The following is a 23,449-nucleotide window of genomic DNA, read 5'->3' on the forward strand; positions in this document are numbered from 1 at the left end:
GAAAGTGAAAATGTTTGGGTTTCTTTCCTTGATCAAGTCCTTCTTTCTTGGAGTCCTTTCCCACTGCTCTCCTTTCAAAGCATAGGGGTTATAAGAAAGTCATTAAAACATCCTGCTTCAGACAGAGATTACGGGGCCCTGGGAGCTGGAACGAAGGCACACAAAGCAAGGACAGGTGCTGGTGTCACATTCCGCAGGCTGGGATGCCCTCCCGGGTCGGGTTCCAGCCCGCGGGTGTGCACGACAGGTGGGTCAGGCTTCGTTCCTCTCCACACCCTTCCTGGGAACTCGACTGTCACCGTGAGGTTAAAACTGAAGCCTCAGCCCAGCCCAGCCCGCTCTGATAAATACAAGTGTGTCTGGGGACAGAGGACAGGAGAGAGGAGACCAGGGTGCCAGGGACAGGAGACCTGGGCTGGGAAGGAAGTGAAGCCTGGCTGTGGGGGACCCCGGCCGTGGTGGGGGCCTTGTGGCCATCTGCGTGCATCCCCACGTGAACATGGGCTCCAGGGGCCACCGCTCGCTGTCGCTCATTCCGCTGCTGCTGCTGCTGCTGCTGGAGGTGAGCGGGGGCAGGTGCCCGCACCCGGGCTGGGGCCCGCCGGCAGGAAGCTCCATGACTAAGCACACAGCTCCTGTTGGCTGTGCCCCTGCTGGGGTGATGGCCCGAGGGAGGGACTGAGGAGGGTGCCCTGGCCAGGCCCCGCGAGGTGGTCAGGTGTCTGGGGGAGCCCGGGGTCCCCACACTGGTAGTGGGCCATCAGCAGCGGGGCTCCCGCACGTAGACGAAGGTGAGGTCTGAGATCACAACCTGTTTGGGGCCGCGCTGGGGACGGGCTAAGGGGACTCGTCTTCCACGGGTTCATATAGCACACACCATTTTTATCCAGGTTTGTGTTGACCCAGACTTCCGAGGGTTCTCCTGTGCACACCTCACATAAGACTGAGATGCTCTGAGCAAACTGAGGGCCGTGGGATGGACGCCTGCCCCGCCCTTGGCCTCGGCTCAGACGCAAGGACGAATGGGGGAATCAAGGTCAGGACATGCGTGGGCTTGCTGCACTTGGGCGTACCATAGGGACTTACCGTGGCCTGCACTTGACAGGCTGCCAGCGCCATGACCTTCCGCGGACGGGCGGGGCGGGCCCGAGGTTACTGGGTCCAGTTCTCACGAAGTGGCTGGCCCAGGGCCAGCTGTCGGTCTGGGCTGGGCCACTTAGTATCGGAACCCGGCCAGTCCACCCCGGCTGGCGGTCTGAGCTGACCACTGACCTTGGCCCTCACCTTGGCCCGACCTAGACTCTTCTCGGGAGCTGTCGCACTCCGGAGGCCTGGCCACTCCCCCAGAGGTTCAGACAGAGCTGATCTGCAGGGTGGCCTGGGCCTTATTGCTTTAACTCGTTAAGCCTCACTTGTTAAACCTTATTTTCTTTGCTGGGAAGTGGAGCGAAATTTGCTCTCCCTGTCCTGGTGAAGGAAGCGGGGGCTTGGCCAGTGTGCCTGCGTGCCGGTGTCCTTCTGGTTTGGCGACATGCCTCTGGTGCCCACACTGTGACCATTTACGGCTCTGGGTCGGACGCAGGAGATGGGACAGTAAACAAAGTTGGGGGCACCCCATGTGTGACCCACATGCTCCAGTGGGGTTCTGCTTCTGGCGTGAAGGCTGTGTTTGGCAGTCTTGCTTGGCATTGGGACAATTTTCTCGGTCCCCTTTGGCATTTCCAGTTGCGAATGTCCTCAGTCAGACAATAACTCGCTTTATCTCCCAGCCTTGTCAAATCCTGTCAATAGCCCCTTTTAATAATCAAAGCCTGACCCCCTATTTCTCTTGCTCCCGCCCTTGCCCCTAACTGGTGCTCGTCAGAAAACGCAGGTAGTGTCCTCTTCCCTGTTGTATTAGCAGAGCCTAGCCAGGCGGACTCATGTCTGAGGGTGTGCTGAGGGGGGCCCGCAGTGGGGAGTGGGCCGGGGGTAGGTAATTTCAGCGTTTGGTGAAAGCAGCTTTAGACCGATTCCAGGGAATCGAGACAGAGGACAAGAGCTCTGGAGTCAGGAATCAGGTGTTTCCAGCAATCCCCGTCCTGGACCCTCAACAGGGCCAAGCGCGTTCTGCCCAGTGGGTGCTCGGCCTCTTGCTGAAGCGGCTCTAAAGAACCCATTCCTTCCCACTACTTTCGTTGGCCACAGAGCTGCCTTACAACCGCCTCTGACATCCAGAACCGGTGCCCACTGGCCCTCCTCTGAACTCCACATTTAGCCCCAGGCCCCGTCCTGCCGGAGGGCTCTTCTGTCCACAGCAGTTTTCCTCTGAGACCCCACCTCTTTGCCGTCTGGGGGACACAGAGCAAGTGACAAAGTTGTGGCTTCCCTGCAGGTTTTCGTCTTGGATCCAGACTCGGTGATAGGCCGTGGAAGGGGAGTCCTGCCCTGCTCGTAGGGTAATTCCTGGTCCTGAGGATTCGACTCCTCTGCTCTGGGCTGTGGCAGGCTTCCAAGATCAGAGAGGAGGGAGGGTTTGAGACAATGAAATCGGACAGTGAGCAAAGTCTCTTATGTTGTCGTTGCTATTTTTTAACCTGGGAAATTCTAAATCGACTTATTTTTAAAAAAACTGTCAGTACCGATGTTCTTCCCGGTTAATTTACGAAGCGCCCATCCAAGAACAACAGTTAGTGGGTTGCAGAAGGTGAGAGATGGTGTGGCCGGGGGGTGGGGGGGGGCATGGAGCCGGGCATTCGGCAGGGACGGAGCAGGCTGGCTCTGTCCTGAGAGCCCTGGGGACCCAGAGACATCATGAGGTCTGCATTTTTAAAGATCGCCTGAGCTTCTGTATAGAGAACATACCTGGGCAGGAGATTACCCTCCTAGGGCTGCCGTGGCTGAGAACCACACACTGGATAGCTTCGAACACCGGAAATGCACAGCATGGCATCATCGTTCATACTACCACACGGCATACTTGGATGTTGCTGAGAGAGTGGATCTTAAAAGTTTTCATCACAAGGAAACTAATTCTGGAACTCTGTGTGTTGACAGATGTTAAGTAGACTTACTGTGGTTGATCATTTTGCAATTATGTACACATATCAAATGATGTTGCATACCTTAGAGCGAATACAATGGCAAATGCCAATTACAACTCTGTTTCAAAAAATCCTCCTTGAATGGGAGAAGATATTTGCAAATGACAGTACAGACAAAAGGTTGATATCCAGGATCTATAAAGAACTTCTCAAACTCAACACACACAAAACAGATAATCATGTCAAAAAATGGGCAGAAGATATGAACAGACGCTTCTCCAATGAAGACATACAAATGGCTATCAGACACATGAAAAAATGTTCATCATCACTAGCCATTAGGGAGATTCAAATTAAAACAACATTGAGATACCACCTGACACCAGTTAGAATGGCCAAAATTAGCAAGACAGGAAACAACGTGTGTCGGAGAGGATGTGGAGAAAGGGGAACCCTCTTCCACTGTTGGTGGGAATGCAAGTTAGTGCAGCCACTTTGGAGAACAGTGTGGAGATTCCTGAAGAAATTAAGAATAGAGCTTCCCTATGACCCTGCAATTGCACTGCTGGGTATTTATCCCAAAGATACAGATGTACTGAAAAGAAGGGCCATCTGTACCCCAATGTTTATTGCAGCAATGGCTACGGTCGCCAAACTGCGGAAAGAACCAAGATGCCCTTCAACAGATGAATGGATAAGGAAGATGTGGTCCATATACACAATGGAGTATTATGCCTCCATCAGAAAGGATGAATACCCAACTTTTGTAGCAACATGGACAGGACTGGAAGAGATTATGCTGAACGAAACAAGTCAAGCAGAGAGAGTCAAGTATCATATGGTCTCACTTATTTGTGGAGCATAACAAAGAACACGGAGGACATGGGGAGATGGAGAGGAGAGGGAGTTGAGGGAAACTGGAAGGGGAGATGAACCATGAGAGACTATGGACTCTGAAAAACAACCAGAGGGTTATGAAGGGGCAGGGGGGGGGGGGTCGGAGGTTGAGGAACCAGGTGGTGGGTAATAGGGAGGGCACGTACTGCATGGAGCACTGGGTGTGATGCCAAAACAATGAACACTGTTATGCTGTAAATAAACAAATAAACGGAAAAAAAAATAAATAAATAGCACAGACTTCTGAACAGCATCTGAAAAAGGAAGTGACATAACATAATAAAAAAATTATTTAAAAAAATCCTCCTTGAATGCAAATTTGCAATAAAAAATTAAATATTTTCAGGACAGATCTATTTCCATGCAGGCTTCGTAGTTCCTTAGCATCCTCTGCAGACACAAAGCCCTCCTGGATCTGGGTTATTTCCCTCCCACGACATCTTGGCTACTCGATCAGGGCAGCCTGGACAGTCCTTGTCCCGTGTCCCCACGCCTAGCACCGCCTGTCAGATGATGCATGCGTGACCCTTGCAACCAGATGCCCGCCTGTCCTGTAACATTAGGGGGACACCGCGGTCAAAGACGTCCAGCCGCGAGGTAGTTTTCTCCCCTCACGTTACAGAAACATTACGTACACCGTTTGGACGGCATCCTCTTTGGACCAACCGCCTAAACTTGGCAGGGATGGGAAATATAATAAGCACACTTACAAAGTCATTTCAGCATATATAACCTTTCTCTGGTCTTCTTGTGACAGCCAGAGGAGATCACATCACTTGCAAGGCGTGCGTGGAGGAGGAACGTGAAATGCACAGAGTGTCTGGTGTGCAAAGCTCAGAACCCACACTCTCACGTGGCTGTTGGCTGAGCTGTTCAGGTGTTGGCAGAGTGAAGGGACAGAAGCGTGAGTGTGGGAAGGGCCCTTGAAGGGCCTGATTTACAGAAGGGGAAACTGAGGCCAGCAATGAGGAGAAACCTCAATATATTCCTTGTTAGTGGCCTGGGCTCACCTGGGGGAATAGATCTGTGCTGGAAATGGAATGAATTTCTTCATTCTTTTGCAAAAACTGCAATTTTCTCCATTTTAAAATCATATACCTGGTTAGGCCCTTTATTTAAAACCACTGACACGAATCAAAAAGCATTCAATGTCTGAATAAATCGACGTTTGAGATTTTGGAACTCCAAGACTTTAAAAATTCTTTTCCTTTAAGTGAATAGAAATGTAGCCTGTAGCAGGAAACAAATACCATCATCGTCCTTGACATTAATGAAACAGGACAAGCCGGTGATGTCTGCCCCCCACCAGGCGGGTGGCGGGCCACAAGGGAAGGACATACGAAGTATGTGGGTTCATTTTCTCTGAAACCGCTAACACCCAGTCCCTCGGGCACCGTGTGCCCTACAGCAAGGACGGACCCGTATGGGTGCAAAATGACCAGGACCAAGGGGGCTCACTCGCCTTGTCCCAGAGACTGAGGCTTAAGTCCTAGAGCAGCAGGGGTCTGACCGTTTGCTCCCAGGATGCCTTCACACACATCATCACATCACTGGGAGCCCAAAGAGCTCCTGCTGGCCTGGGATATATTTACCACGAGTCACCAGAAATGAAGACGGGGACATTGTAAGTTTTTCACAGTTCGTTAAAGAAAATACTAAACCCAGTACATGTGAGTGAATGTCACGTGCTTTTATGAGAAATGACCATATTTTTAAAGAAATTCGGCTTAGCGTGAAGAATGGCACTGTTTTATATTCTTGCAAATCTCTTGTTCTAAAAGAGGAAGGCTGGATTCTGCTCTCTGAGTCTGCTCTCAGTCTGTTGTAAATGTTGTTTAGTTAAAGGACATGAAGAAATTCTGGCCTCACACACACATGCATACAGAAAGGGAGGAATATTTGAACAGCCGTGAGCAGATAACTGTGCATATCCTTCTCTGACATTACACCAAAGCTTGACACGTGGCGTTTTTGAACAATCACATGCCACGGAGAATCTGAACACACTTCATAAACCTCCCGTGCTCAGAACCAGCATGGTTGGTTGCCTCAGAACCAGCGGCCTGTCTGTCTCGCATTTGGCATGGTCCTTCCCGGTGCATGACTTCGGAACGTCGTGCGTTAATCAGCAGGAAACTCTCGGCTCACGGAGTTGCGCAGATCCTCCAAGTGTGGACAGGTTTCATTCCACAAAATCAGAAAATCACACTCCTTAATATCTCCACTGATATCACCAGAAACATCTGGAAGTTCTGGGAAGCAGTCAAGCTCACGGTAGCAGACGTAAGTTCTCCAACATTCTAATTTTGGCTGGAACGCTTCCCTTTTGTCATCGGCAACATGACTCCCCCCACGGCTCCTCTTGAAGTGATAGGCTCACTCGTTTACCGTCAAAGTACCGTCTGCAAGTGCCCAATCCTGAGCGGCGCAGTCCAGCAATCAGTCTTTCAAGGAAAACGCTGTCCCATAAAAACGTGGACCGTTCAGCGGGCGACTCCCACCAGCACCCACCTGCTTCCGCTGAGACGCGGCCCCGCGGGGCCGCCTGGGGTTTCGCGCGTTCGTCTCACCTAGTCCCGCAGGGTCCCGCAGATGTGCGTCCAGGCGGCGCAGGACAGTCACGCTCGTGGCCTTTATTGCTTCATCGGTTCTCAGGGGACGTCAGCAATCGAGTCAGGTCACCCATGACTTCATCGCTAAACGCAACAGGCTTTTCCTTTCCCTCTTCCTGCACATGTGTGGGGATGAAGATGCAGGGGTGCGGCGGCTCTGGTGCTGCTGCTGCCTTCCTCGGGGCTGGGGCCCCGCGATCTGTCCCATCGGTGCAGAATCATAGAGGAAAATCAGCACAGGATGCCCTGGTGTGAGGAGGCAAGCGAGTGGCCTTGTGGACTCTGGTAGCGTCAGGCACCCCGGCGGACCCCACTCAGAAAGCTGCTGCTCCCCAGAAATTTCCCCTCCGCGCGGGGATGTTTATGCTCACGGCATTTCTGTTTAAGCGAAAACAAACAACGAGTAATCCAGATAACCAGCCCTGGGAGAATGAATCAAGGAACTGTCCCCTGTCCGTGGGCTGAAAGGCTGCCCCGTCGTGAAAATGGGTGGACTAGGGCTGCAGGCGTCAACACACCCGCACAAGCTCGTTGCGTGTCGTCGTGACACACTGCACTGCCTGGCTCCATCCGCACCGTGTCACCGAGCACGTGTGACGTGTGGCGGTCCTGGGGCGTGTTGAGACGTAAATAAGAAGTGATTCTCGATGTAGATCACCATGTAAGTGAAAAGTACTGAGTTTTATTGTTTTATTGATGATGATAAGATAAAATCTAAAAATAAGGAAAAAATAAAAGAGGAAACAGGAAAAAATTAAAAAGCCCGGTTGCCTCTCTCCACCAGTTAATGTCCGGTGCAGTTCTGCACTTGCCGTAAACACGCCGTGCTCCCCCCGAGGAGACGGTCTGCTCCCCCCGTGCTCGAACAGTCGCGACTGAGCACACGGCCTTAAGTGTCGCTGATGTCGGCCGGACTCGGTGAGAATTCTTTTGGTTAGTTCTCCTGCCAATGCTCGGGAAAAGCAGTATGACCTGAGATGTCAATAATAAAAAATTATATTTATCCATTAAGGTTCTTTTTTTTTTTTCCTCTCTCATTTCTCATTCGAGAAGGTTTGTGCGTCTTCAGGCAGTTTCTACCTGAGTCTGATAAGTGTATCCCCTCCTAATTCATGTCATTTGTATTTTTAAGGTCAACAGCGTCAACAGCGTCCAACAGGAAGAGGATGATCTTACGGATCGAACAAAGGTGGGGTTTGGAAGTCACCGTCTTCATAAACTAAGTGAGATCACACTTGACTCAGAGATTTGATTGCAGTTTCAAGGTTTTTAGTTCCTGGTTGATGCTCAGTTTGCAGGAAATAAATTAGTAACCAGATGTGGACTTTTGGCTGCTAGGGAGTTTAGAGGATGCTTTTATGTCTCCTAGAATATGAAGAGTCTGCGAACATCAGGCACCAGCCGCACGGCACTGGCCCAGAGCTTTCTCCGCACTGGTTTCCTCTTTACGGAGTTAAAATATACGGGATTGACATCGTCCAGTGTGTGGAATTTGGCCAGCCCAGGGGGGCAGCCATGTTTGTTAGGAGCTCAGGCCACCTTACAAATACTTTCTTCCCATGGTTCTTATCAGCAACTCATTTTCTTTTTTCCTTTTTTTTTTTTTTTAAAGATTTTATTTATTTATTTGACAGAGAGAGGGAGACCACAAGTAGGCAGAGAGGCAGACAGAGAAAGAGAGGGGGAAGCAGGCTTCCTGCCGGGCAGAGAGCCCGATGCGGGGCTCGATCCCAGGACCCTGAGATCATGACCTGAGCCGAAAGCAGAGGCTTAACCCACTGAGCCACCCAGGCACCCCCAGCAACTCATTTTCTAATTAAATACAGTTGACCTTTGAACGACATGTGTCTGAAGTGCGTGGTCCACTCATATGCTGATTGATTATAGGACAGGGCTAGTGCATGAATGTATTTTCTATCCTATGACTTTCTTAATGACGTTGTCTTTTCTGTAGCCGACGTCATGCTAAGAATATGGTGTATGATACCCAAACGTACAGAGCATGTGCGAATCGACCGCTCGTGTTATCGATAAGGCTCAGGTCAACAGTAGGCTGTTAGTTAAGTCTGGGGAAAGTCAAAGTTTCTACGATGATTTGCGGGTACCCCTGGGGGCAGTGCCCCAGCCCCGCATTGTTTCAAGAGTCAACTACAATTTTTGAAAAGGCTCACATGTTTGTAGATAAAAATTAATAGGTAGATTAAAATTTAATTTTAAATTAAAATTAAAGCAACTTTGCTTGCAGTAAGTAGTCGGTTAAACCCTGTGGTCCCTCAACTGACAGTCTCTGAGCCCAACGTCCGAGTCTGAGCCTCTCCCTGTTGAAAGGGAGAGTCCATGAAGAGACGCTGAAGACCCATCACCCCTGAGTGGAGACGTTCCCCGTGACTATTCCAGAAAGACAGAGGGCTATAGGAGGGAGGACCTTGCTTGCTCACCCAGCGGCTGAGGGCGTGTCTGCCATAGGGCAGGTGCTGACCCACAGTAGGCAATGATTTTAAATGTGATCTTTAGTACCATCTCAGGATCCGTGTGAAATCCGTGTGGCCCACAGTCTAGAAACGCCTCCACGGTTGTCAAGAGAACTGGCATTTTAAATTTCTACGTATGCATTGGAGGCGGCCGTGAGGACGCCCGCCTGTGCTTGTCACATCGCATCGCCGTCATCCTCATGGTCGTCACTGTCATTTTAGGGAGAGAGCCACCGGCCCCTACGGCGATCCAAGAGAAGATGGATTATCACCACCCTGGAGCTGGAGGAGGAAGATCCAGGACCCTTTCCCAAACTTGTTGGGGAGGTGAGGAAGATTGTACTAGAAATTCTGTACTTCTAGAGGCTTTCTGACAGTCAGAAGGTCTGCCCACAGGGAGCCTACATTCCCACACAGCAACAACTGGATGGGGCTTGAGTTTCCCACAGTCCCCCCCCCCCCACTCCCTGTTGTCTCTCTCCCTCTGAGGTCGAAGCCATCACGTGACCATGCTGGGATGCCAGGATATTTGCACGTGGCCCATGTCATTCTTGCCATGACATGCCTGACCCTATGGACCTGTGAATTACACGCTGAGTGACTCGGTCCTGACAGCATTGACATCCTACGATTTCTGGAGAAATTAAAAACTCATATTTTCGCAGCATTTATAAAAATAGTAGACACCTGCTATTAAAAAAAAAAAAAAAAAAAGAAAAAAGAACGTTTTCAAGACTCAGTGGTTCAGACTCTCCACTCCCAAGAGTCCAGGGGCCACGGTGGGCTCATACCGCAGGCGCCCCACACCCCTGCTGTGGGAGCCCCGCCTCCTCGCTCCATGCAGTGCGGTCAAGGAGGGGACCTACCTTGTGGGGCTGTTTTAAGGATTAAACAGGCGAGGGCACGAAAGGCATAGAGTCCGCTGGCTCATTCTAAGCCCTTTCTCCATGTGAGCCGCACGAGTGCTCCCCCTCTCCCTGAAGGGATCACTCCTGTTATTCCCTTCCGGAGAGTTCTCTGTGGTCTCACAGAGGGCAGTCCACCTTGACAAGACGGGATCACGTTATGCGTATCGTTCTGCAACTTGTCTTTGTGGTTTACCCATGAGACGCGGCCCCCTTTCTGGGGCAGAGTGTGTTCAGTCCTGACGGCTGGGGACCCTGCCCCGTGGAGGGGGCACAGCACTAGGATTCTTCCCTAGGGAGGGACACGTGCATTCTCCTCACTGGCTCACGGGGACAAACCTCACGCCTGCCTCTTTGCACGTCTCTCTGTTTCCTTCAGATAAACCCTCAGGTGAGCGATTGTGAGGTGCGGGGCTTACCAGATGCCTGAGTCCCGGCCTCGATACTTGGGGTGCCTTGTGGTTTTCTCTCATCCTCGTTTCTCCCATTATTTTTCCCTTGCAGCTGTTCCACGATATGTCCTACAACACGTCGTTAATGTATTTAATCCGTGGCCCGGGTATGGACGCGCACCCGGAGAAGGGTTTGTTCTCTATAGACGACCACAGGAACAGAAGAGTGTACGTTCACCGCCCTGTGGACCGCGAGACCACGCCGTCTTTCAAGGTACCTGAGATCTGATCCAGTCTCAGCTCGGGCTAGCGGTAAAGCTGCGGCAGGACCAGTGCCTTCGGCAGGCGTAGTTAAGCCGCCCCTGTGCCGTGCCACGGAGCCTGCGCATGATGGACGGCAGCTTTATAGCACGCCTGGGCCGACAGGCTAATTTTGCAACGTTCTTTTCAAGTTCTGGACGCTGGGGTGAGGTGCGGGAACTGACGCAGATCTTCCTTCTAATGGCTGGATTCCCAGCACGATCAGGATTCCCAAAAGCATTTGGGGTTAAGGCTATAGAATGTTTATAAAAATGGGCTAATTTGGCTTTTGATGAGTCACAGCTGAAATGTGTGGACAGAGGCTACGAGCAGACCCCACAGTTGCCTGACGGACAAGCGATCCCACAGCTGGTGTCGGCTTATCTCATGACTCCCCGGTTCGTTAGGATCTCAAAACCCCAAGACCGTGGTCTCCTCTGAATCTGAAATCCAGGTTCAAAACCAGGAAAGGAAGCGATTAAGTAAGATGCCTAAACCACACGGTGGTGTATCAGGCAAGCAGCCTCCCCAAGAGGGGACGCTCAGGATGCTGGGCTTGGCTATGCTTTGACTTCTGCTAGAGGCTGAGCCTCGTTCTCGGGCCTGCTTGCCGGTGCATTAACTCCTTCAGGGTGGGAAGGAACACCTCAAAGAAGTAATTTTATACCTTTTCTCCAACGGCCTCAAAATATTTATATGCATAATAAAATAGATGCCCTTAACTCATTGATAGGCACTGAATCTCCAGTCTTTAAGCAGGGAGAAATGCTCCCCGAACTCCAGAAGTCGGAGATGACTCTGCGGGCCATCACTGTATTCACATAAACCCTGGTCTCATCTGCGGAATGTGCCGATTCTGTTAGAAGGAACCTAGAGTGGGTCCCAGGGGGACCTGGGCAGGCCTGCTAAATCTCGAGTGAGCAAACAGATCACCAAGGGATCTTGTGAAAATGCAGATTACGTTTCCGGAAGTCAGAGTGAAGCCCGAGCCTCTGCCTCTCCTGCTGGCTCCCAGGAGCGGGTGCTGCCGCTGCCCCATGGCTGCCGGGTGCCCAGTGCGAAGGAGCCGGGACAAAGAGCAGTGCACGTGACTCGTGCAAGGTCGCAGCACAACATTTTGTGCTCCTGGTCTTTGTTTTGCTGTTGTTAGCTTTTAACAGCTTCACCGACGTTTCCAGGGTCGGCTTTCATGAGGTTTAATATGGGACTTGTTGCTGGAAGCTGGTGGTGATGCTCAGCCAAGCCAGAAAACACAGGAGTGTTTTCTGCCATGTGAGGCCCAAATGGAAAAGCTCCGCATGTCCCACAGAGGTCCCAGGGAACAGTCAGAGCAAGCGGGAAAAATGTGGGGACATGAGCGATGTCCGCACGTGTCCTGCTCCATCAGGATTTCCAAACCTGTGCTCGGACCTGCTGGGTGAGCTCACACCTGCGATCCGATGGCCGCAACTGGGATGGAAGCCGTCGTTGTACACCAAATTCTGTAATCACATGCTAGCTGGTGCCTCATTTGACTGTGAACTTCCACGAGGGAGGGCACAAGGCAGGGACATGGAGGTGGGCCCCTGCTTCATGGCCCTGCTGTACTGTCCCCTTCTGACTTCTCACCAGTTGAGCTGTAGGCCGGAAATGTGCTTGGCTCTCTGCGGGTGGTCCGTCTCCCCACCGGCATGCATCTCCCTGAGTCGGGAATAGGACTCTGCACACAGTAGGTCTTCAGTCCATTACGTTGGATGAATGAACGAGCCCAGCAGAATGTAGTGTCTGCCTCCAAGCATTGTGGGTTGAATTGTGTCTTCTAAAAAGATGGGTTCAAGTCCTACCCCTGGTGTGGGGTCCTATGGAATATGACCGCATCGGGATATAGGGTCTTTGCAGACGTCATCAAATGAAGGTGAGGTCATACTGGATTGGGGTGGGTCCGAGTCCAGGGACTGGCATCCTTCGAAAGGGAGAGGGTTTGGACCCAGAGGACAGAGGCGAGAACGCCGGGGACAGAGACGGGTGGCATCTCCGTAGGCAGAGGGCGCGGGGACTGCTGGCCGTCCCCAGCAGCTGGGGGAGAGGCTCGGAGCCTCCAGAGGGAACCCCGCCTGCTGACCCGGATTGCAGGGCGTGTCCCCAGAAGCACGGGACAACACGTTTTGTTGTGAGGCACCTGGTTGTCATAGCAGAGAGGAAACTAGCAAGCAGAGGTTAACAGACTCACGAGGAAGGAAGAAACAGGCTGATGAGCAGGACTGCCAGCTGCGAAGAGTGGGCTAAGCCTGGGTCACAGAGACACCGCCCAGGCCGCGCCTTCCAGCCCAGCTACCTGCCTCTGCGGGAGGACGCTTGCCACCGGCTCTCGGCCGTGCGTAAAGCCAGGATGTATTAGAAGCGAAGTCAGCCCAAGGGTGGGCAGAAGGGCCTTCCCAGGAGCACTGCGGTGCTCCCGGGGCACGAGAATTAGCCAAAACATTAAAGCTTGTGTTTCGGAGGTGGGGGTGGGGCGGGGAGGGGCACAGAGGGGCTCACTCCTTGATACTTCCCAAGCCTGTGAGAATGCAGCGACGGCCGCTGAGCACTGTCGGAGAGTGGACGCAGCTGGAAGGGGGACGAGTCCGAGTCGGGCAGGATCTCACCCGTTTATGTCAGGACATGCTCAGTGTCATCGGGTACAAACACACGCAGGGAAGTCGTTCTTCGATCTTCCTCGAGATCCCCGGCGGGTCTTCACGCCGACGCACTCCTCGTCGCCTCCTTGCTCCGACGCGTACAAGGGGCCTCGTCTAGTGTGTTTGCATTTTCTCCCGTGTGCTCGTCTGTGACCAAGAGCACGCGACCCGCCCTGCCGTTTCGGTGGTTTCACGCCACCCCCCGCCAACGCCACCGCACTGCAGTGTCTCATCCGGGATGTAAATCTTAATCTGTAACAAAAGGCTGAAAACCCTTTCCACGTGCAGACGACACCCATGACCTGTCCTTCCCCCGCTGCAGTTCTGAGTCCCCGGAAATTCCGAGCGTCTTGCCGAAGAATAAACAGCCCTTGGGCCTCCCAGGCGTCCCAGAGCGAACGGTCTCCGATGTGGCTTTTAGGATCATAGATGGAATACAAGATAATAAACACAAAACAAACAGGCGGCACTGATTTTTAAGAGGAAGCCTTGCAGTTGGCGCCGTGTCAGAGCCAGAAGTCCGCGTGATTCGGGAGCCAAGTTCCCGGCGCGGCCATAAATTATACAGGAGCCTGCGGAGATGGTGTGCGAGAAGCCAATTTGCTTGCACAGAAATTTAAAAATGTATGTTGCATTCCCCGGAACAGACCAGTTCAGTGGTCTTGAGGGGACAGGAGACAGCTGACCCTGGAGAGCCTGGGGCCCCGGCCACTGTTGCAGGACAGCTGTGGGGACCCCCATGGTGGAGGCCGATGAGGGGAAGCTGACAAGTCTGCAGGAAAGAGGCCCGGGGAGGTCGGTGCGGCAGAGACCCCGTGGGCTCTGGGGACAGGGGCCGGCTGCTGCCTGAGGCTGGCGGGGGCGGAGACCCCCGGCAGCTGAAGCTGCCTGCTCTGGGCTCTGGGTGGCTGTGGACTTGGTGCAGCCGAGTCCACACCTACTTGGACTTGAATCTGGGCTGCGCTGAGTGTGGACAGCCATGGAACCTCTCCGTGGCGCGCAGTGGGACGCCAACAACGCCTCCCTCCGGGGCTTCTGCAAGGAAGGGAGGAGGGGTCTACAGAGGAGCTCGGTGCTGGGCCTCACCGAAGCCGCTTCCCCTGGAAAAAAACCCCGTGCTTGCTCCGTGGCCCCCAGCAGATAGCCCTCGAGGAAGCGCAGTTCCCAGAGCGGACCGTCCTGCGCCTGGAGAGCAACTCCGCATGACCTCCCTCCTGCTCACTCCTTTTTCTGGGACTCTGAACTGCGGCCTCGGCGCTGACTCCCCACGGTCTTTTCACCTTTCTACCAATAAAACCACTGTTCACCCGAGAGCAGCAGAGACTCGGCGGCAAGTCACATCAGACTTACTTTAACATGTGCACCACATACATCACGCATGTTCTGTAACACGTTGCCTATGTTATGTACATATTATACGTATGTATATTATGTATATGCGTGATATATGATGTGCATACACACGGAATATATTATGTAATATACATAATATATGTAATATATAATACATATATTGGGGTGACGACATGTAACAATTACGGAGGGTCCCAACATATAATACATAACATCTGTTATATATACCGGGTGGGTCAGTGGGTTAAGAGTCTGCCTCTTGATTTCGGCTCAGGTCATGATCTCAGGGTCCTGGGATCGAGCCCTACAGCGGGCTCCGCGCTAGTGGGGTGTCTGCTTGAGAGTTTTCTCCCTCTCCCTTTGCCTCTCCCCGCCTGGCTCTCTCTCTCAAATAAATAGATAAATCATTTTTTGAAAATACATATATGGCGCTCACTTTCGTAGCACGTAGACTAGAACGGGAATGATCCAGAGAAGATTAGCATCGCCCCTTGGAACGACGGCAGGCAAATTTGTGAGGTGTTCCTTACTTAGAAAAACAAAAATACAGGTACATTGAATATGTACTCAAAAATAAATCACAATATAATCGACAATATAAGTTGAAAAAAAAAGAAAAAACAAAAATAAATTGTAGATATGGTTGCCCACTTTTTATTTTATAAGTAGGGACTTTTTAAAATTAGTACTTTCTTTTTAGAGCTGTTTCAGGCTGATGGAAGAGGAGAGTGGATAGGACAGAGCGCCTGCTCGCCCTCTGCCCTGCCCCGCAAGTCCGCTTCTCACCAACGTGGTGCATCGCAGCTGTGCGCTTCCGACAACATTGGAGCCAGTACGATACGCTCCCATTAGGGCTCACTTCCGGTGCTGCCCACTCTGTGCGTTTGGACAAATTGTATATGACACGTATACACCCGTACAGGACAACACAGAGTATCTTCACTGCCCTGAAAATCCCCAGCCTCTCCACTAGCCATCCATCCCTCTTTCCTGAGCCCCGGCAACCCTGATCCTTCTGCTTCTCCCATTTTGCCTTGTCCAGGATGTCATGTGGTTGGAATCATACGGTGTGTGTACAGCCTGCTCAGACCGGCTTCCCTCACTTAGCAGGGTGCACCGCAGAGTCCTGCAGGTCCTGTTAGTGCGGAATGATGCTCCACCATCTGGACACACGGTAGCTTATCCATTCACCAAGTGAAGGACATCTTGGTTGCCTCCGTGTTTGATGATTATGCATGAAGCCACTTTAGACATCTGTGTGCGGGTTTTTGTGTGGTCGTAAGTTTTCAACGCTTTTGCATAAATATCAAGGAACATGATTGCTGGTTTGCACAGTTAGAGGATGTTTTCTTTTGTAAGAAACCGCCAATGGAATGAGGAATTATTTGCCATCTGTATATCTTTGGAGAAAAAGATCCTTTGCCTGTTTTTAACATTTGAAAATCAATTTTAGCAAGGTCCCAGGAAATAAAGTTAATATATAAAAATCAATTGTATTTGTGCATACCAGTGACAAATTATTGGAAGTCAATGTTTTAAAAGCAGTATCATTTATAATATCACCAAAACAAATGAAGCGCTTAGACATAAATCTAAAATCTGTGTAGGATCTGCTTACTCAAAGCTATAAAACACAAATGAAAGAAACCAAGGAAGACCTAGTTGAATAAAAAAACAGACTGTATTTACAGTTGAAAGATTGAGTATTATTTAAAACATTCTTTTTTTTTAAAGATTTTATTTATTTGATAGAGATCACAAGTAGACGGACAGGCAGGCAGAGAGAGAGGGGGAAGCAGGCTCCCCACTGAGCAGAGAGCCCGATGTGGGTCTCGATCCCAGGACCCTGAGATCATGATCTGAGCCGAAGGCAGAGGCTTTAACCCCCTGAGCCGCCCAGGTGCCCCAGAAAGATTGAGTATTAAAGGCATAATTCTTCCCAAACTTATCTGTAAGTTCTCTAGACTAATTGAAAGACTAGCAGACCTTTGCGTCGATCTCAACAAGCTGATACCAAACTGTATATGGGAAGGCAACCAGCTTTTAGGTGTATTGACTTTGTTTTGCTATTCTGAACCTTACTGATATCTTGTGTTTATTTTTATTATTTCCTTCCTTCTGTTTGAGTCTAATTTGTTCCTTTTAAAAAGATTTATTTATTTATTTTAGAGAGAGAGAGAGACAAAGAGACAGAGAGACAGGAGGGGCAGAGAGAGAATCCCAAGCAGACTCTCAGCTGTGCACGGGGCCCCACACAGGGCTGGGTCCCTTGACCCTGAGATCATGACCCAAGCTGAAATCAAGAGTCTGATGCCTAACCGACTGAGCCACCTAGGCGTCCCAATTTGCTCCTTTTTTTTTTTTTTTTCCAAGTTCTTAAGAAACCGAAGTGAGAAGCCCATAGTATAGCTTTGAGATCTCTTGGGAGGAAAGACTTCTCGTGGCATGTTTGAGATGAGTGGACCCTCCTTCTTCAAGCACAGAAGTGATGTCACTAACCACTCCGGAACCCACAATATGTCAACAGCTGGGCTGGTTACTTTCAGTTCCCTTTCCCCGAAGTTCTAATGTCTGCTCTGCATGGCGTCTCCGCAGTATTGGCCAGTGTCTGTGTTTCTCATGACGGCACCAACAGCAGAAACTGAGGCTCCTGAACAAGGCGGCTACGTTTACCCAGATAGAAAGAACGAGATTAGAACCCGATCATAACTAATATTTACTGAGTGCCTCGTCCATGCCAGCATTGTGCTCAGTCCCTGGGGTCATGTGGTGAAGGACAGCAATGAGGTCTCTGCCCCCAGAAACTTTGCAGCTCGTGCAGGAGAGGACGCAGAACATGCGAGGACGTTAACATGTATCGTGCCGTCAAGTAAATGATCCCACAACATTAACTCCGCTCTCTGCTTCCCAGGTTTACTTTGACGTTGTGGATCGCTTTACAGGAAAGCTCTTGGATAATTCCTTGGTTTTCAACATTAGGATCCGTGATGTGAATGATCACGCACCCCAGTTTCCTGAGAAGGAATTCAACATCAGTGTGAAGGAGAACCACATGGCAGGTGCGTGAGACCGGGGCGCGAGGGCTTCCTCTCCCCGCGGGTCCTCTCTTGTCCCCCTGCTTCGATGCTGGTGTGGTGCCCGATCCTCCTTGTCTTTTGGGAGAAATGTTACTGTTCACATCCCGAAGGTGGCAGGCTCTGGTTTTGAGCAGAATGCTTGGAGGTCTGTAAGCGTCGTTTTGTATAGGCAGTAAAATGAGATGGAAATTGTGTCTGTTGCAAGAGCTGATATGTGAAGGCCAGTCTCCAGTAAGTCAGATGCACTGAGGGGGAAAGGCAGAGTGGAACGGTGCCTTCCTGGACAGCTCTGTAAACGTCTCTCCTGGAAAATGGCAACGAGATGCCATCTCAAGTTTCTGAGCTGCTGAGTCTGCGAGTCTTTACGTCCAAACCAGTCTCACTAGACTGTGCATCTACTTTCATAACAGAAAAGCATTATTTATTCACAAAATAGGCTTCAGAAAATTTTGGAAAATTCCAAGAAATTAAGACAGAACTAGAAAGCATATTTAATGCTTCCAATTAGAGGTAAGTACCATCCATGTTCTAGTTTATATTCTTTTAGTATTTTTCTCTGAATTTTATATGTGTGTGTGTACACACACTATGTATTTATCTATGTGTATATATTTTCCGACATTACATATCATTACATATGCATTTTTCATCTTTATCATAGTGCAAAATATATATGAGTATATATGAAATGTTTACAAATGTGCGGGTGTTTTTTCATACGTGTGTAGTTATGAATTTTCTTTTCTAAACGGACAAATTTACTGTTTGTAACCTAACCGTGTACCCCCCCCAGCATCTGATTATGTAATATTTTATTTCCTGGATGTGCTTAAGGTTTTTTAACTAATCTCCTATTGTTAGACATTGACGAGCTATTTCCACTTTTTGTTATCTTCACGAAATATGCTTCAGTGAACATCTTTGAGCTAAATCTCTGTCCACTGAAGCATTATTCACTGGTCATAATTTAGAGGAGCAGGGTGGCTGGTTCTGACTGCAAGCACAATTTAAGGACTCCGCTTTCCTCACCCCCCGGCAACATCTGAGGGCGCCTGGCACAGGGCTCGTCTTTGATCATTAAATGCTCGCATGTTCGTCCACTTCAGTGTATCGAACAGATACATGGGTCCTTTCTTTGTCCATTTCTGTTTGTGTGCTTGTCGTTTTTTTTCTTGATTTTAACCTTCTCATTCGGTATTAAAAATGTTTGTGTCTGCTGTATATATATATATTTTTAATATTTTATTTTTTTTTATTTATTTGTCAGAGAGAAGGAGAGAGAGAGAGAGCACACAGGCAGGCAGAGGTGGAGAGAGAAGCAGGCTCCCTGCCGAGCAAGAAGACCATGCGGGACTCGATCCCAGGACTCTGGGATCATGACCCGAGCTGAAGGCAGCGGCTTAACCCACTGAGCCACCCAGGCGTCCCTCTGCTGTATATATTTTAAATATGTTTTCCTGGTTTATCATTTCTTTTTAAATTTTGTCTACATAGTTCTTTTTGGCACACACTTAAAAATCTGTGTGCTCTGTCAAAGCTCTCCTTTACGTCTTCTGCATTTGCAAGCATGATTAGAAAGTTCTCATGACTACTTAGGGGCGCCTGTGTGGCTCAGTCGGGGAAGCGTCTGCTTTCCGCTCAGATCATGATCCCAGGGTCCTGGGTGTGAGTCCCATGTTGGGCTCCCTTCTCAGCGGGGTCTGCTTCTCCCTCTCCCTCTATGTGTGCCCTTTTTTCCTCTCTCTCTCTCAAGTAAATAAATAAAATCTTAAAAAAAAAAAGAAAGTTCTTTTGACTATTTGAATATCCCTCTTTATTATTATTTTTTAAATTTTATTTACTTATTTGAGAGAGAGAGAGATCACAAGTAGGCAGAGAGGCAGGCAGAGAGAAAGGGGGAAGCAGGCTCCCTGCAGAGCAGAGAGCCCGATGCAGGGCTCGATCACAGGACCCTGAGATCATGACCTGGGCCGAAGGCAGAGGCTTAACCCACTGAGCACCCAGGTGCCCCCTCTTTATTTTTTATAGCATATCCACAGTTTGATTTTATATTTAAATATTTAATCCATTCTGGTGGATGTCTCAATGCCCTTTAGCAAAGAATCATCATTCCATTGGTTTGTCAGGCTGCTTTTGGTCGATAGTAAACGTTAAAACAATTCTTTCCAGGTCAACCTATCTTCAAGATGTTAACAGTTGATTTGGATGAAGAAAATACTCCAAACTCTCAAGTCCTTTACTTCCTTATTTCTCAAACGCCATCACTGAAAGGAAGCGGCTTCCAGATTGACCCTATTAGCGGAGAAATGCGGCTGTCAGGATGCTTAGATTATGAGGTTATGTGGAATTTATTATTTTGAAAAAATGAGATGAGTTCTTGAGCTCGGAGCCCGGACTTAAGATTTCTGCTTATAGTGGGAAACCCTATGTGGCTGGCCTGGCTATTGAATTTGCGATAATGCATTATTACTTTATTAAGACCTCCCTTGGCTGTATGCGAGGGCTTGACCATTCCTGTCCTTCCCACCTAGACTGCTCCGCGGTTTATGCTGCTCGTTGGAGCGAAGGATTTGGGAGAACCTCCCTTGACATCCACGGCCACCGTTCACGTGAACGTGCAAGAAGCCAACAACCACCGGCCCACGTTCACCCGGGAGAACGTAAGGCACCTGGGCGGCCCGAGATACCACATCCCTGACCCCGAGTCCCTGGCTCAGCCCCGCTGAGGGAATTCTCCGTAGCCCCCAGGATACACGCCGCTCTCCAAGATCACTCAAACTAGACGGAAACGTCCCCCGTCCTGAGAGAGAGTCATTGAGTAACAGACTTGCGAGCTCATGTTTCCTTTTACTGTTTTGAGCCGAATACTGTGCCTGGAATGGCTGGGACTCGCACGTGATGTCTGTCTTACAGACGGGGACGCCGAGGCACCGGGGAGAGAGGGACTCTGTGCTCACGTTGCAGGGAGGTCTCTCAGGTCCCCACTACTGAGGGGGGACGGGAAGTTCTTTGTCACGGGGTCAGGATTGGCTGCCTGGTGCTCTGCAGGATGTTGGGCAGCAACCCTGACCTCGGCCCACTAGACGCCAGGGGCACCTCCCAGGCATGTGAGCCCAAAATGTCTGCTGCCATTGCCCGGCATCCCCTGGAGGGCAGGCTCGCCGCTGGGGTGAGAAGCTAGACCTGAGCTTTTCACACAACATCTGGAGTTCTGGAATAGGGAAGATTTTTATATAGGGCTCCACACAGGATTTCACATGCTGCCAATCCCCGTACTTGAAGAAAGCACTGGAACCCACCGTTGCGGATCATTTGTAAATGCCGCAGCCCTTGAGACAGGCAAGATTGCTGAAAACACTCAGGACTGGTTTCCTAGTTCATGTTTTTTGCTCTTTCATTCGCATTTTTAAAAAGAAAAATATCCATTTTCCTTCTCTCTCCTGACCTCTCTCAGTGAGACCCTTCCCAACAACCGAGTTCAATCCCCAACGCAACATAACACCCACAGTCCCTACCCAACGCATGCGCGTGCGCGCGCACACACACACACACGCACACACATCATCTGCTCCCTGGGGATGGAGTTTTGCGGATCCCGCTCACACACCTAAGATAGAATCTGGCACGTTGGAGCCTTTGTTGAATATTGATAAATGCTACAAACAATTATTTTCAAAGAGTATCATTTGAAAAAAAATTTAAATCCATATACCCACGGGGTGCCTCGGTGGCTCAGTCGGTTAGGTGTCCAATCATAATCTCAGCTCACGTCTTGATCTCAGGGTCGTGAGTTCGAGCCCCACACTGGGCTCCATGCTGGGTGTGGAGTTTACTTTAAAAAATAAAAAAAAATTATACAGAAAAGCTGAAATGTTTTCAAATGAAAACACTTTGCCAAACAGTACAGAATAACTGAAACATATTGAACCTTGTTCTGAAATCCTTCTCTGGCTTAGTAAAAAGCTCTGCTCTCAAGACGGAGGGTGGGGGAAATAAGGCCTGCTTCCACGCACGTGTCAACGAGACGTTATCTTGTCACGGGGAGCACCGACAAACTACAGATCTACATATGTTAGAAAAATGTCCTCATCTAAGCCGCCACAGCAGTTCTATTTGAGAAGAGCTAGGTTTTTTTAGCTAGGATAAACTTGGATGTCCGTTACGATGTTAAAGATTCTTGGGAAATCAGTGCATGGAGCTGGAGTTCAGAGGACTTTGAAAGCTGCCCAGCTGCAGAGAGTCGCCGGGAGAGGGAAGAGAGGCTTGCGCTGTGGGTGGGATCAGGTGGAGCTTCCGATGGCTCGAGGTCAAGTTCCAGAGCAAGGGAAGGAACATTTCCACGTTCCTGGGCGGAGGGCTTACGTTTCCTTTCCTGCTTTCTTTTTCAATTGTGTGTCTCTACCTCCACGGCACGACGGTTGCCTCCCCCAGTACAGCATTCAGATTCCCGAAGGCCGCACGAGCCCGAGCGTGCTACGGCTCCCGGTCTGAGATGGGGACTTGCCGTGTACGTCAGCCTGGAGAGCAAGATTTCACATACTGAATGGCAATGAAGAGGGACATTTTGACGTTCTGACTGACCCTGAGACCAACGAAGGGATTTTAAATGTGGTTCAGGTAAGGCCGTCGGGGGTGGGGCGCCTGCCAGGCGGCTGCCGTGCCGGGACCCCTCTTCGCAGGAGTCCCGGGAGCGAGGTGGGCGCTGGCGCTGGGGGTGCCTGCTGGGGTGTGTTGTGCATCCAGTGATGCCCAGTGAGGAGGGCAGGCTGGGTCGGGACCGCCAGCTGCCCCAGGCCCTTGGCCCTTCTGCCTTCGTGGCTCCTCCCACCAAAATAATACCGATACCGAGAATGACTTTTGACATGGTGCCAAGTTCTTCAACATTTAATTTTTTCTGTTTGAAGTAAAATGGATTTATATATAGAATTATGGAGGCAAAACAGATTTATGTAGATTCAAATAAAAATTTTTAAGACATTTTCTCTCATCCCGAGAGTTCATATTTTTCCTTCGGAGTCTAAAAGTCATTCCAAGGTGTACGTGGGCCCCTACAAGTCCTGTGGGCTCCTAGCACTTCACCCGATGTGCCTGAGGACAAGCTGGCCCTACAGAAAAGTAGTATTTTCTCCTTTCACTGACAAGGAACCAAAGCCCAGAGAGGTTGGGTTGTTTTCACGAAGTCACACAGCAGGAGGAGGGGTTCTGACTAAGGTGGTCACTCCACTGCTCTCAGCTAGACTCTGGAGTGACCGGGGCTCCTGGGTCAGGTGAGTGAGTCAACCTGGGGACCAGGTTCAAAGAGGGGCGTGGGTCAGAGGGTCGGGGCGGGGCCTGGGCTCCTGCTGTCGGAGGAACAGGGTGCTGGGCGACGCCCGTGGGCCCCAACCGTGCTGTGAACAGCAAGGCTCAGGGGAGCTCCGTGCCCGATGCCTGGGACGGAATATCTCCCATATTCGCAGCTGTTCAGTGCTCTTAAGTCACTGCCCACTTTGCACCATGAGCAACTGTGATCATTAATTTCTGTATTTCTTGAAGCTCCTGTGTTTTTTTTTTTTCTTTTTTTGCAGCCGAGTTGCCACATTCATGTTTCATTAGGTTATGGTTTTTGTTGCATTTTTCATTACTCTCTGATGGATGGTGGCTCTTTTCAATCCAGAGAGGGGGAGGAAAATAAAAACCCCAAAAACAGAACTCTGTAAGTGATTTGAAAATGGGCCGGCAACTGCCTTTTGATCATTACCACAGACAGCGTCAATAATACA

The 23,449-nt window shown here is 50.2% G+C and overlaps 1 protein-coding gene and 1 non-coding gene across 2 annotated transcripts in view; both read left to right on the plus strand.

Annotated features, from left to right (window-relative positions):
* Positions 1 to 499: 499 nt before the first annotated feature.
* The window catches only part of CDH26 (cadherin 26), a 39,290-nt gene continuing 16,340 nt past the window's right edge, over positions 500 to 23,449 (plus strand). Inside the window, 10 exon segments of the mRNA XM_045980591.1 lie at positions 500 to 562; positions 7,665 to 7,721; positions 9,226 to 9,330; positions 10,288 to 10,299; positions 10,413 to 10,574; positions 17,320 to 17,397; positions 17,522 to 17,669; positions 19,857 to 20,023; positions 20,219 to 20,347; positions 22,119 to 22,304. Coding sequence (XP_045836547.1) covers positions 500 to 562; positions 7,665 to 7,721; positions 9,226 to 9,330; positions 10,288 to 10,299; positions 10,413 to 10,574; positions 17,320 to 17,397; positions 17,522 to 17,669; positions 19,857 to 20,023; positions 20,219 to 20,347; positions 22,119 to 22,304 — 1,107 coding nt within the window.
* Positions 15,039 to 15,144, plus strand: LOC123927338. Its single transcript, XR_006815423.1, has one exon. It is a non-coding gene; the product is annotated as a U6 spliceosomal RNA (small nuclear RNA).

The sequence above is a fragment of the Meles meles genome, chromosome 16 (assembly GCF_922984935.1).
Source record: "Meles meles chromosome 16, mMelMel3.1 paternal haplotype, whole genome shotgun sequence".
Taxonomy (NCBI): Eukaryota; Metazoa; Chordata; class Mammalia; order Carnivora; family Mustelidae; genus Meles; species Meles meles.